The sequence below is a fragment of the Priapulus caudatus genome, unplaced genomic scaffold (genome assembly GCF_000485595.1).
Source record: "Priapulus caudatus unplaced genomic scaffold, Priapulus_caudatus-5.0.1 Scaffold553, whole genome shotgun sequence".
In the NCBI taxonomy this organism is placed as follows: domain Eukaryota; kingdom Metazoa; phylum Priapulida; class Priapulimorpha; order Priapulimorphida; family Priapulidae; genus Priapulus; species Priapulus caudatus.
The window spans coordinates 143,707-156,609 of record NW_014577614.1 but is presented as its reverse complement, the minus strand read 5'-3'; the positions used below and the strand labels follow the sequence as shown (position 1 = coordinate 156,609).

The following is a 12,903-nucleotide window of genomic DNA, read 5'->3' as shown; positions in this document are numbered from 1 at the left end:
TATTAGAATTGATAAGATGAAACTCCGAACAAAGGCCGCCATTTTTCAATTGATATCCCATAATACGTAGCAAAAGTTCGAGAATTTTCGCGTACAAAAAGAGACATAAGAACATCCAGAATGGCGTTTGTCAAATAGTATAGCTGTTCGAAATTTTCTTATTTTAACGTGTATTTCGAGGTAAATTACTAAATAGTAATTAAGAAGTGATGTGATACTGATAGTTGCAAACATGTAACATGTTACTAATAGTAATACTACTAATAGTACCGGTAAAATGGCGGTATGATGATGTACACCTAATCAGGAGCTAAATGTCATTATTACTACTAGTACTAGTACTACTAGTACTAGTAGGCCTACTAGTATTACTAGTATTACTACTACTAGTATTACTAGTAGTAGTATTAGCTACTGACATACCATGGCATTACCAGGGCATTAATGATATAATATATGAAAATAACTAAAGAATCAAACTGGCTGAGTGCCAATAAAAGTAAGACAGCTCTGACAAGTTCGTGTCACTGCTTGTCAGATAAAAGAATATTCGCGTGGAATTCAATGTGTCGTTGTTAATTTATGGCAAAAATATTATTAAACAAAAACTCTCGTGCACCTCAACGGGGGCTGACATGACATAAAGTGAGCATCCAAAATTATGACGTCATGGGAACGATTTCTTGCTACATAGACTGGTCCCTTATTTAACTAGCTGATATCAGGAGTCTATCAATATGCTGATATCGCATGCGTAAAGAAGCAAATTGTTGGGAAATGTAACCCGTCTAGGAATGTCGTCTTCGTATGGGCGTGGAAATCGGCACGTGCGCTCGACGCGCCTTGGTAAGTGGCTGAGTTGCAAGCATTGGTTGCAAGAGAGCCTTCCCCTCTGGTAAAGTTTGTTTTGAAAGTGTCTGTGATCTACTTGTCATCGGTTCTATAGGATCACACTTGTGATAAGGTATTCAACTGGGACTAGTAGGTATACCTCGCATGCTAACACGTGTACGACTCATGAATGAAAATCGGTATCGGCATAGAACGGACGGTAAACCGATAAATTATAATACTTAAAATAGTTCCGTAGGTATATACCGGGTTACGGGTAGCTACTCTACTCTCTAGTCTACTGTCTAGTAGATACAATAATGACATTAATGTAACCCAAACCCAAGAGGATAGAGGATGAAACCCTATCCTCTTGGGTTTGGGTTACATTATTGTATCTACTACTCTAGTAGTAGTACTAGTAGTACTAGTACTAGTACAAGTAGTAGTAGCAGGCTGGCCCGCGTGCCGTAGCGTAGGCATGCCAGTGCTAGGGGGGTCTGGAGGCATGCCCCCCAGAAAATTTTGAAATATTTAAGCCATTTTCCTGCAATCTGAGGCATACTGTGGGCCATATTCTCATGTCTGATGACACTATCTGAACCCTATAGACTCAACCCTACAAGTTAGGATTCAAAACACTTTTCATGACTTTTCAGAGAGCGTACACAGTTAGGTTACTACTTTACTAGTCTATAGTAATAATACATGTATTAAAACACAGGTAAGAATTGCAATTTCTCACAATTTTACGTGTTTTTGTATGTTTGCAACCATACTTTTTGGCTATTTGTGAGCCTGGAAACATTTTCTTAAAGAGTTCATTAATTTGCATGGTCTGCCGCCCTCAAAGGCACATTGTGTATATTTGTGTTCAATTAAATAATCCGTAAATCTCACTTCTGCGTCAAGACAGACAATTCTCTATCTGCTGCAAAGAAGCTTGATATATTGGGTGTAGATTCCACTGCACCCGCATAGCACTTATGCTGTTGAGAGACTATATATGCCTCTGGCAGTCACTCCTTCCTCCGTGCCCCGCTTGAAAGTGTCTTGCATACCATGCAATAGCCATGATTAACACTGAGTTTTGACTTCACAAGTACAGGTCACATCTGTGTATATTCGTTCCTGAATTTCTGTAAAAGTCGGGTTTTTTGGATGGCAATGGCAATTGGACGCTATTCTCCCCACGTGTTAATCTGATTAGCAGACAATTTAAACTACGCGACACCTTGCAGACAGCGCCTGTCTGACTAGGCTGTTTCATTTACCGTAGACATGCCAGATACAAAATGCATAGAAACACATTATAACACTGAGCGATGGTAGGGGGTGCAAAACTAACGGAATGGCAGAGTGTTCATTTCCAAGAAACGACTCGCGCAGTGAAGGCTATTAATAAACTTGCTGCATCTCTACTGCACCAGCGCTTAGCCAGTGCCAGGCACCCGCTGAAAAAAAAAACAATGTGTCCAAGCGAACAATGCGAACAATCAGTGCAAATTTTATACAGTGCAACTGAAATGAGGAATATAACCTTGCCGCTGCGAAGTGCGGAAATTAAGCCTAGAAATCGTAATGATTCCGCAGAATGGTTGGAGACCCTGCTACTAGTCACAAGTTCCCTTTTCGCTTAACACTACGTTGGCGAGAGGCGTCCTACACCGTGTAACAGTTGGAGAGCCTGGTCGGTTTAGTACTACTAGTAGTAGTACTACTACTACTAGTACTAGTATAATACTATACTCTCGACCAGGGGTGTCAAACTCATTTTGGTTCATGGGCCTCATACAGCCCATCTGATCTCAAGTGGGCCGGACCAGTAAAATAATGGCAAAATAACCTACGTCAACTCCAAATCTTTAGCTTTGTTTTTCAGTACTATGCTTTATCATTCAGCCTACATGTGTAGCCTACATAATCACGGACCACAAAGATCTATATATTAGCACAACACATTTATTCACAGATAGGCCAATGGAATTGAAATAAAATGCATTTCACATTCATTAACAATGACTCAAATAGAGTTGAGTGAATACATTTTTACATCTGAACACCTGAACCAACTCACCACACTAAACAAACTCAACAAAAGTTCTACATGTCGCGGGCCTGATCAAATCATCTCGCGGGCCGGATCCGGCCCGCGGGCCGTATGTTTGACACCCCTGCTCTAGACTATACTACTACTAGTATAGCCCGCGTATAGCTCTAGTAGTAGTACTAGTAGTAGTAGTACTACTATAGCTCGCGTGGCGCGTACGCGTGGCGCGTTCCTCCCATTTCACTGTGCGTTTTAATTAAAACCCACAAGAAAGAGGTGCGAAATCTGGTAATCTGGCGCCAACGCTGACTTGTTTGCCAAACAATTTAGCCTCGAAGCGGTTAGGTGACGTCACATGTTTTTATCTTTGCTACAACCGTACCGCTGTACCGCAGCACCGCTGCACGGTTGATTGGGAGAGCAGCGCGAAACTGTCAACAACATCGGAGAATTTGAACAACATTGGAGGTATTTTCAAATGCCTTTTATAAGACAATGCGCAGTGAAATGGGAGGAACTAGAGTTTATTTTGTCATTAGGTAGTATGATTGACACGAAGTATTTGCTAGTCTAGTACTGGAGAAATTAGCGTGTAGATGCGCATAGTGCGGCTTTAAGAGTATACAGCCACTGTCTTTGCAACCTAGCTGAGAGAGTGTTATGTGGGTCAGTTTTGCTACTGGTATTCCTGGCTTGTTTGTAATATACTTCACTATGATATATTTGAGTGTAACTCCTGTTTGATTCTTTGTTGATTTAATGATATAATTAAAAATCCAGGGATGTGCCAGATTCTGGGTATCACATGTTGGGTGTCTAGTATATCACATAGATCTTTGCTCAGATTCATATATTAATGTGCATGAGATTGAGAAGTGCTCACACAACCCATTGGCATTACTAGGTATAAACAAGACACATGCTTCTTCCATGATGTCATATTGCTAAGATAAAGGAAGAGGATGGCATGGAGTGGCAAGAGAATGAGATAGTTGTGACTAGAGATGGTAAAGAGAATGGGTGAGACATAGTGGCAGATGGAGAAGGTGGTCACTGCTAGGGTGCTGGAGAAGTGAGAGAGTGGTAGGAAAGGGATGTAGGGAAGGAGCGGTTTGAAGATGATGTAGGGAGAAAGAAATAGGAAGGTGATATCAGGAAAGAACAGTAGGAGAGTGATTTATAGAAATAGCAGTAGGAAGGTGGTGCAGGGAAATAGCAGAAGGAAGGTTGAATAATGGTCATATAGCGCAGAATGAAAAAGTGGTGAAATAGTGTTGGGAAGAGGAGAAGGTGAGGTGAGGGAAGTGGGTGGATTGTGGTAAAAAGAGGGCTATGTGGTAGGGTTGCGCTAGACATAGAAGTGGATGAAGTCAGCATGAGGGTGAGGTGCAGTTTTTACCTAATGTTTGCAGACTTGCCTGGCTCATCTAGAAATTATTTAAATACTATCGTATCGTTGGCGGTAACCCCAAGTGCGCGTAACAAGATAACGGTCTTAAGATACAAATGTCTGCTAATAAATTTGATAGTTCAAATCCTTCGTGCAAGATGCAGGACGTGGAACTAGCTTGCAATGTTTTTAAGCATAAGCTAGCAGTAGCAGTGACACAGATGTGTGTTGTGCCCGGATTGTACTTTGTTCCTATTTGAACTGCCTGCAGGTGCACGCTGTTTGCTAAGCTTGTGTTGCACGCGAGCGTTACTGGATTTCGTCGGTCTAGAATGGAGAACGAAACCAATCCTCATTGGCAAACATTGAGCCTCAAGCGTTCGTGGTTTAACGTTCGTATGTAGCGATCACTTATGTGTAGGCGGGATAGATGTGCAATCATTGAGCTGCACAAATGTAAACATAGGGGCGTTAACAAACGAACAATTCAAATATAGGCGATAATTCGATGTGTGTTCATGTAACGTGCGTTATAAAAATCTCGGCAGTTTGGTGTTTTATGAGTAACAGGATTCGTCCGTGAAGAGGAACGTTAAGATTAGTTGCCCCCCACCTAGTGATAGATAAACGTCATCTGACACTGACAAATCTAGGTGCATATATATATATCAAGAGTAGATAATATAACAATTATCTACTCTTGATATATATGACATGCACGAGTAGCCAGAGTTGTCTTACGAACCTATATCACAGAGATGGCTGTTTGCACGCAAAACATCTACGGAAATACCGACGCGGAGGTTTTCGTCTGTTTGTTTTAGTGCAACTTTGCACGCCTTGGCGTGCCCGTGTTACTTCTGGCGATGCGTAGACGTGCACTGTGTCTGGCTAAGAGCAATTTGCAGTTGAGGGGTTGTACACGACTGAAAAATGTTTTCACGAGGCTTTACATCAGCCGTGTCTTTAAAATCGCCAGAGAACCATCGTTCACTGAATGCTAGATCGCAGTTCCCTAACGCGCAGAGTTAAGCGATAACGAGTGGATGATGGATGGTGGGCATGACTCACAGTTAAGGGGGTAAAGGCGTTTTAGGGTGCCGCTGCTGTCGCCGCCGCCGGCCGAAAAGAATACGGTGGTGGTGGGGGTGGGGGTGGGGGGTGCTGTGCTCGGGCAGGAAAAATTGGGCCGCATTCGTCGTGCTCCGCAGGCGCACGCTGCAGAATCAGTAGCGCTACGACAACCTCCTCTGGGTATGCATCAACAAAAAACATCTCTCCTCTGCAAGCTAATTAGATTAGGCTGTCTGGCAAGAACCGGCGCTTCGCCGTGTGCGCACGCGCGCAGGGGTGAAGGAATGTTCCCATACGGATTTGTTTGTGGGTTTCTCGGGGAGAGCCATTCGCACCGATGCGCGTTTGGTCGGCGGACGCTTCCCTCGAACGGTGCATGCGTTTGCTCAGCTGCAACGAGGTTGCATGTGCATCTCCGGCATGCGTCCACTGCACAGTGAAGCGTGAACCTGCCAACGTCTCCGCCCAGTGCACCCTGGTGAGGACTCGTAGCGACAATCGCCAGCGTCGCATTGTTCCTCGGATTTTTCCCGTTGTCGCCGTGGTGCCGATGTAAGGACGCCCGAGGAGCCCGCATCGGCTAGCATCTCCTGTGAAGCGTACGGGCACACCTCCGTGACCAGCGATTACGTCGCGTCTCCGTGGCGACGGGATGCTGCAGTGACCGATGATCGCCTTGCATTTCCTTGGCTACAGGAAGCTGCATATCTAACTCATCGAGGCGCCGTCAGCAGGCGGTCTCGTACCGGGGACTCGATTGAATCGTGTGTGCGTAGTGAGTAGTGTCGTGGGTGGAGACAAACTGTAGTGCGCGTGATAGTGTCGGCTCACATGCCATTGGTGATCATAAAGATGTCATCAGTGTGAGCGCGGGGATGCCATATCACATTCCGTGTGTCCGTCGACGACTCTGGTAAGGATTAGATGCAGCCGTGTCTGCTCGCGTAAATGTAGGTGGGTGAGTCCGCGAAAATGTGGACGCGACTTTAAAACGTAGAAATGTGTCGTTCTAGTAAAATTTTTTTTTGCGAGATGGCACATATAAGCTGCAAATTCTCTGTAAGTGTAAGTCAGTCATGATCAGGGAGTGTCAGGGTCTATAACGAGTGCTGTACCAGCGTTCGGGGACAAGGCTTTGAGATTCAGTACTATGACATCAGTTCTAAGTGATTGAAAACAGTTTTGTATTCACTGCTGATGACGTGTTGAGGCGATTGCCTCCATCTACATTCACATGTCGAAGACTGAGAGAGACGGCGACACTTTCAGTGTGTGCCGAGACTCACTCCAGTTGAAATCTTTCTATATCTATGACACTGCTTTGCAACGTCTTATGGCTGTCTGGAAAACCCCCTGCGACTACTCATCCCAGCACCGGCCTTCTCTCTCTCTCTCTCACTCTCGCGCGCGCGCGGTGTTTATTTTGATTCGCGACGGGCGCCATCCATCTACCAGAGACATAACTGTTCGGCACTCACCACCGCGCTCACACGCACGCGGGCATCCGATCCCTCGCTCGGTTCCGCAGCATCTTCCAGCGGGGATTTGTAGTCGCGTTCGGCCCTCCCCACCCCTGTTAGCACAGGAGGAAGCTCGGGTGGGAAGGTGGGTGGGTGGGGGTGTGTGGAGTGGTGGTGCTGGTGGTGGAGGAGGCTGTACTTTGAATGCGTAGGTCTTCGCAGCGGTGGGTTCGTTCGTTTGCATGCGATGCAGGTTTGAGAGTTTTCGCGATGTTGCAATGCTGCGTTTGAGTAAAAACAGAATTTAAGTAAGCAGGCGGATCAGGGGTCTGCGGATTCTCCGTGTACAGTACATGACGTACGTACGGTACGTGGGCGTGAGGGGGAAAACTGGGCATTGATACCGTCGATTCTGTGCTCAGCCTAGACGTGATGCGGCCATGATGCCGAGGCGAGCCGAGGATTGTAACTTTGTGTCCTCCAGTCACAGCCTACGCCGCACCTCCCTTTGAAATTTTTATAGGTGGGGACCCATCACAGTACCAAATCGCCGATCTCAGGAACTAGGGCATTCTGCTAGGCTAGAACGGTTTCCTACGATAGAGTTTGGCACAAAAACGAAAATAACACGCCGTTTAGCGCATTGCGCTACGTACTTCTGTTGCATTTTCGCATCTCCGTAATCAGAATAAGCCCCGCCTTCTTCGTTGATGGGCATGAATGGGGCGTCACCGACGTGACCAGTTCCTATACCGACTGTGTTTACTTTTCGTAAATAATGAAATGCCCGGCCGATGCTAGACCTGGCACCACCTTCACTCCGGCTAGTATCCTTCGCTACACTGATGCTGTTAGTGTAGCATGTGGAACTGTCGACCGGGTACCAGTCTAGGCCGATGCCAAACTGCATGCAGTGCACTTTCGTACACTCAGGATACTCGTAGATTGAGCCCATGAGCGAGATCGAATTTGGCGCACGTCTCCACTGCGGGCAGCGCTTTATACTTGAACATCCCCGCTGTCGCGTGCGCATATCCCGCGGAACTGCGCGTCTCAGCCGCGTGCAGCGATTCGGATCAACAGCAAAGCTGTGCCACGCAATCTTGTATCATGTCTCTCTGGATTTTTTCTCACCAGTTTGTATGCGTGCATGCATGCTGGCGTGCTTGCATCTGAGTGTGCGCGTGTGCGATTTCAAATAGGAATGGTACAACTTCCACTTGTATCAGTGGTTCGATAAGTATGAATGCCTGCAGTAATAGTTCTATATGTCTGTAATTACAGTCAAACACTACAAAAGTATTCCTTATCTAGACAGGTCTCTGTTCTATAGAAGAAGGTTCACATTATAACTGCCACTCTAAGGAAATGCCAAAAGTGTGCTTTATTGACATATGTCCGTTCTATAGAGGTCGTTTCACTTTATAACTGCCACTAAAGGAAAATGCAGTGTCCTTTATAGACAGGTGTGGTTGTTTTTTGAGGTGTTCGCTTACACATGCTCGACCGTATCCAAACTACTGTTCGGCACTGCTGCTAGGAATTAGGAAGCCTGCGTTAGAATGCCTACACAAGGGAAGCTCTCTTGTTAGGCTGGCCTCGTTGCGAAGCGCTTAAATGAATCTCGCGCACACATGAGGCTGACGCCCTGCGGGTGCCTTTGCGATGCCGATACCCTGCCTATCAGGACCGTTACGATCACTCTCCTCTCTCAGTTACCCCCCTCCCCCCTCACCCTCCCAGAGGAAGCTGAGGAGATTAAGTGTAAACACACGCAGATCTCCCGAGATCATAGCCACCCCTCGGTCAGAATCCTGAGGCCGAGCAGTTCGTTCGGTGCTGTGTGACCGCTCGTGCTGAGTTTCTGGATTGTGGACCTAGCTAACCACTCGCAGAGCTCTGCGGGTAGGCCCCCTAGATTTGCGGATGCTGAAGGCTCGAGTAGGACACACATCTGGTAGATTGAGCGTACGTCACGGGGGGCGGACCGTGTTGTTGTTGTTGTTATCGCTCTGCCTCCCTCCCCCCATCCCCCGAGTGAGCGTGGACCACTCCTTCATGGGAAAAATGTGTTTACTCATGCACGAGTGGGGCCTAATAGTACTAATCTCGATGGGGTTTTCCGGTGTGTCCAGTCTGCCCCACGCAAAGTGTGGCAACGAACGGTGGCCGCCAGAGCTGGCTTTACTCACCGTCTCCTCGCCACGTGTGTTCACCGCACAGCTGTAAACTCCCCCCCCCCCCTCCCCCCCCCGGCTGCTACGCAGAGAGCTGGCTGGGCAACGCTCGCGAGGCGAAGAGGCTCTTATACTAAGGAGGTACGCAGGAGGTACGCGGTAGAACTCTGCTTTCTATCCGGTTGCGAAGGATCGCGCGCGCGCCGGCGGGTGTGCATGCCTTCTGCTTGCTTTATTTAGTGCCGGCGACGTCGTGGCCGGCGGAAGCAGCACAGGCAAATGCGGGCGCGGGGGGCGCGAGGTCGTATTTCCCGTGCGGAATGCTCCCGGCCGATTCGAACAGTGCTCCCACTTCGTTTCGGGTTAGTCGCACACGCGTCGCGCTGGCGGCGGAACAATTATTGTGCGTTGATCCAATATTCGGTGGCAGCCGCTGCGTGGTCCACACGGAATGCCGTGACCTGAATGATGGATACCGCGTAGAAACCTCGTGACTGCGGTAACGGGGTGCTGTGCTGTTTCGTAGAGGCGTCGCAGTAATGCGTAGCGCCTGAGTCAGCAGTGAGAGTGCTCTGCTGTAGTCCACCCTGCAGACGTCTCGGTTTAACCTTGCGCGCGTGGCGGGATGCCAGGGTACGCAGACTCGTAAACGCAGCCGGCGGTGCCTCGCCACTCTCATCGACACTAATGGCTTCGCGTCTTCCTTGAGAAGTGATCTCTTGTCTCTGAGTGCGCCCATAAAGCGCGTCCGCCGCCGCTCGGCAGTAAGAGATAGCAGGAGATGAGGTCACGGTGTAATTATAGGTCCCGTGCGAGGTATCTGTGCTGCTGAATCGTTAGTGGTAAGCGATCTTAGGTAATTTACGGCGATGGCGTAATTGTGGGCGGATGTATTCGCTGATTTAATGCTGCTTGTAAAAGATGTCAAGAGATGAAGTTGATAGTGTAATTATGACTGACTGCCCAGAGAGGCATGCTGGATCCATCCTCTATGGGGGCAGATTGCCCGCCATTAAAGAATGCCCTCAGCTATTCAGGGGAAATAGATATACATGGTATGCCCTCTTCAAATATACATGGGTAACCCACACATATATACGTAGGAATATCTCCTCCATTATACATGGGAAGCTCTCAGATATTCGTGGGTAGCCCTCAAATATACATCCATGGGAATTCCTGCTCAAATATACATGGGTAGCCCTCAGTTATACATAGGTAGCTCTCAGATATGCATGGTGTGTCCTCAGATATGCATGGGAAACACTCAATTAAATATATGTGAATTCTTCCTCAGCTATACAGGGAAGACGTTAGCTATACATGTGAATCCCTCCTCAGCTATACAAGGAAGCCCTTAGCTATACATGTGAATCCCTCCTCAGCTATACAAGGAAGCCCTTAGCTATACATGTGAATTCCTCCTCAGCTATACAGAGAAGCCCTTAGCTGTTCGGCGGGAAGCTCTCTTCAGCTATGCGTTGGAAGACCTCCATTATGTAGTCATGCTGCACGTCTCTGCTTACCAGCTCGTAAATACCTTGGTTGTTATTATGCATCTGCCTCGCTTGCGTGATGGGCGCAGATGCCACAGTCTCCCCCTGACGCGCAGCCACTGTAGAGGCTTGTGGCTGTCATGGGTACGTCCCCCCCAGCAAGGCGCGTGTTCGCTCGCGCCCCAACGTCGCTATTTCATCTTCGTGCCTAGCCGTTTGTTTGTGAAGATCAAGTGGAGTGAGAGCAGAGGAAACCTAAGCTTTTTCTTGAGCCACCCATTAAACGAAACAGCGAATTGTTTAGCATGTTAGTGAAGCTCGCCTAATGCCGAAGATTGATAAGAATGGGGAGTGAGATGGGTAAAGTTTTACCTCATGCTGATTAGAAATAAGGATTGGGAATTCTGGCTAAAGTATGGCTGGGTATTGTTGGAATCTTGAGTCTTGATCGAATTATATGAACGGACACAAAGTCACCTAATACTGATAGAAGAATGGAGAGAGAGAGACAGAGAGAGAGAGAGAGAGAGAGAGAGAGAGAGAGAGAAAGAGAGAGAAAGAGAAAGAGGGAGAGAGAAGATGAGAAAGTTGCCTAGTGCTAGTCGTGGGTAGATGAACATGCGATGTGAAGAGAGGAAACAGTGGATGGTCACCTATAGAATGATCCATATAGTCGACCACCGGCGAAATATAGGAGGAACAGTGTGCCAGCCACACGTGTCTGTGATTCCCCTCATCTGAATGTTAACTTATTCATTCCAGTTTCTGCGAAAACCTGGAGCTGGCATGGCGTGCTAGCGAAGCACGGTAGCTATGGACAATACTGGATCTACGCGCAACAAAACAGGGCAACAGCGATCGTGCGCCGCAACGCGTAGGGAGCAGCATATCTCCGACCGGCACCTGCATTCATAAATCGCGCAGTACAGCAGAGCACAGCGCAGCGATGGAGGAGCCAGCGAGCGAAGGTAACCGAAGACCGACATGTTTATTGAAAATGCCGGGGATGCCGCTGTGATCACTACAGCCCACTCACTCGATGCCGTCACGTTGCTGATGCGGCATATGTTAGTTCTCATAGGGCTTTGGTGATACGTATATGGTTTTTGCAATGCCACGGTGGCTTCCATGGCACATATGGTGCTTTATTAATACCAATAAATTTAAATAGTGCAGTAATAAGGGCTTCATCACAGCAGAAAAGGCTTCCATGAGGTTATAGGTTCGATGGTAGTGACAGCACTAATAACAGCTACCAACATGGCCTCAGTAGTACCGATAGTGTTTCACATGCTGTGCAAGTGATTTATGTGGAATGGGGCCCTTCTCATTCTGCGTGAGCGAGATGGTAAGTGGATCCCTTAAAAATAATGCTGTTTCTTTCCTTGCTTGACGAGGGTGCCGCAACACAAACTCAGATTCTTTTCAGAGGAATTTTTTCCCTGCATGTTTTTTATGCAATGTTTTGGTTTCATTTCGTTCAGTCAATACACAGTTTTACTCTCTACTCTCAGAGTCACACATTCTGAATTCGTACGTGACATGCTGTGTCTGAATATAGAACAGGTTCCTTTATAGGACCTTCCAATTTCTTGAAAAGTGCATTTTATTTTTTATCAGTAAGACAGCATTTCACTAATGCAAGTCAAATTTCCCAATAACTCTTCATGCAATTTCTTCTCTCAACTTGTTCATTCTATAACTACGAGCTTACACTCCTACCCGGTTTTTGTTATAGATAAGATTATTCTGACCCCGATTAAGAAGGGTCAGAAGTCAACGACACTAGTGATGGAGCGCACTAAGAAGCTAGCTGATACCAGCAAGGTGCTGCATGTTGGTGGGGGCGCCCACCACGGCATCGTCATCAACAGAGATGTCACAAAAGGTGCGCGGGTAAAATTGTGACGCGCAGTCTGCCCTGTACAAAGCATACAAGATATTCACTGTGTATCAGATTCTAGCTGTAATTGTTTAATTTTGTCATTCTGATTCGTGTCGGAGATGGCGTACGTACATTGAGCTACTTTGGATGTGATTCCGCGTATCGTTTCAGAGTAATGATCGAAGTTAAAGGCAGTTCATGAATTTTATGCATTCTCTTCTGTTTGACTTTGTTTTGATTCCGTTCTGTTGTTTTTTCAAGACTCGGGTTCTGTGGAGGTTGCACCTCACGACCTTCAGCTGCAGTTCAAGGTGTTTCTCCAGGACACGGCCAAGCATGAGACCCTCCTCACGCAGGTGTGAGCGGGAATCGGTGTGCAGTGTGCAACGGTCATAGTTCGTTGGTAGTCAATGTCAAAGTAACGTTAACAATTTGTATCTTACACAAACCATTTGTGTGTAACTGTATGGTGTGTGTGCGTGCATGCATGATTATGTGTGTGTGTGTGTGTGTGTGTGTGTGTGTGTGTGTGTGTGTGTG

General features: G+C 47.0%; 2 protein-coding genes across 10 annotated transcripts in view; one reads left to right on the top strand and one right to left on the bottom strand.

Moving 5' to 3' along the window:
• LOC106811580 (WD repeat-containing protein 18-like) overlaps positions 1-657 on the bottom strand; it is a 6,827-nt gene extending 6,170 nt beyond the window's left edge. The window contains exon 1 of the mRNA XM_014815257.1: positions 620-657. Within this exon, the coding sequence (XP_014670743.1) occupies positions 620-637 (18 nt within the window). The 5' untranslated portion in view covers positions 638-657. The remainder of the gene's footprint in view (positions 1-619) is intronic.
• Positions 658-791: 134 nt separating this feature from the next.
• LOC106811582 overlaps positions 792-12,903 on the top strand; it is a 29,095-nt gene continuing 16,983 nt past the window's right edge. For 4 of the 9 annotated variants that reach the window (XM_014815269.1, XM_014815268.1, XM_014815260.1 and 1 more), the window contains exons 1-4: positions 874-985; positions 11,241-11,446; positions 12,217-12,366; positions 12,625-12,719. In XM_014815269.1, coding sequence (XP_014670755.1) covers positions 11,425-11,446; positions 12,217-12,366; positions 12,625-12,719 — 267 coding nt within the window. In that variant the 5' untranslated portion in view covers positions 874-985; positions 11,241-11,424. The other 5 variants (XM_014815262.1, XM_014815266.1, XM_014815261.1 and 2 more) reach the window with 5 other exon arrangements.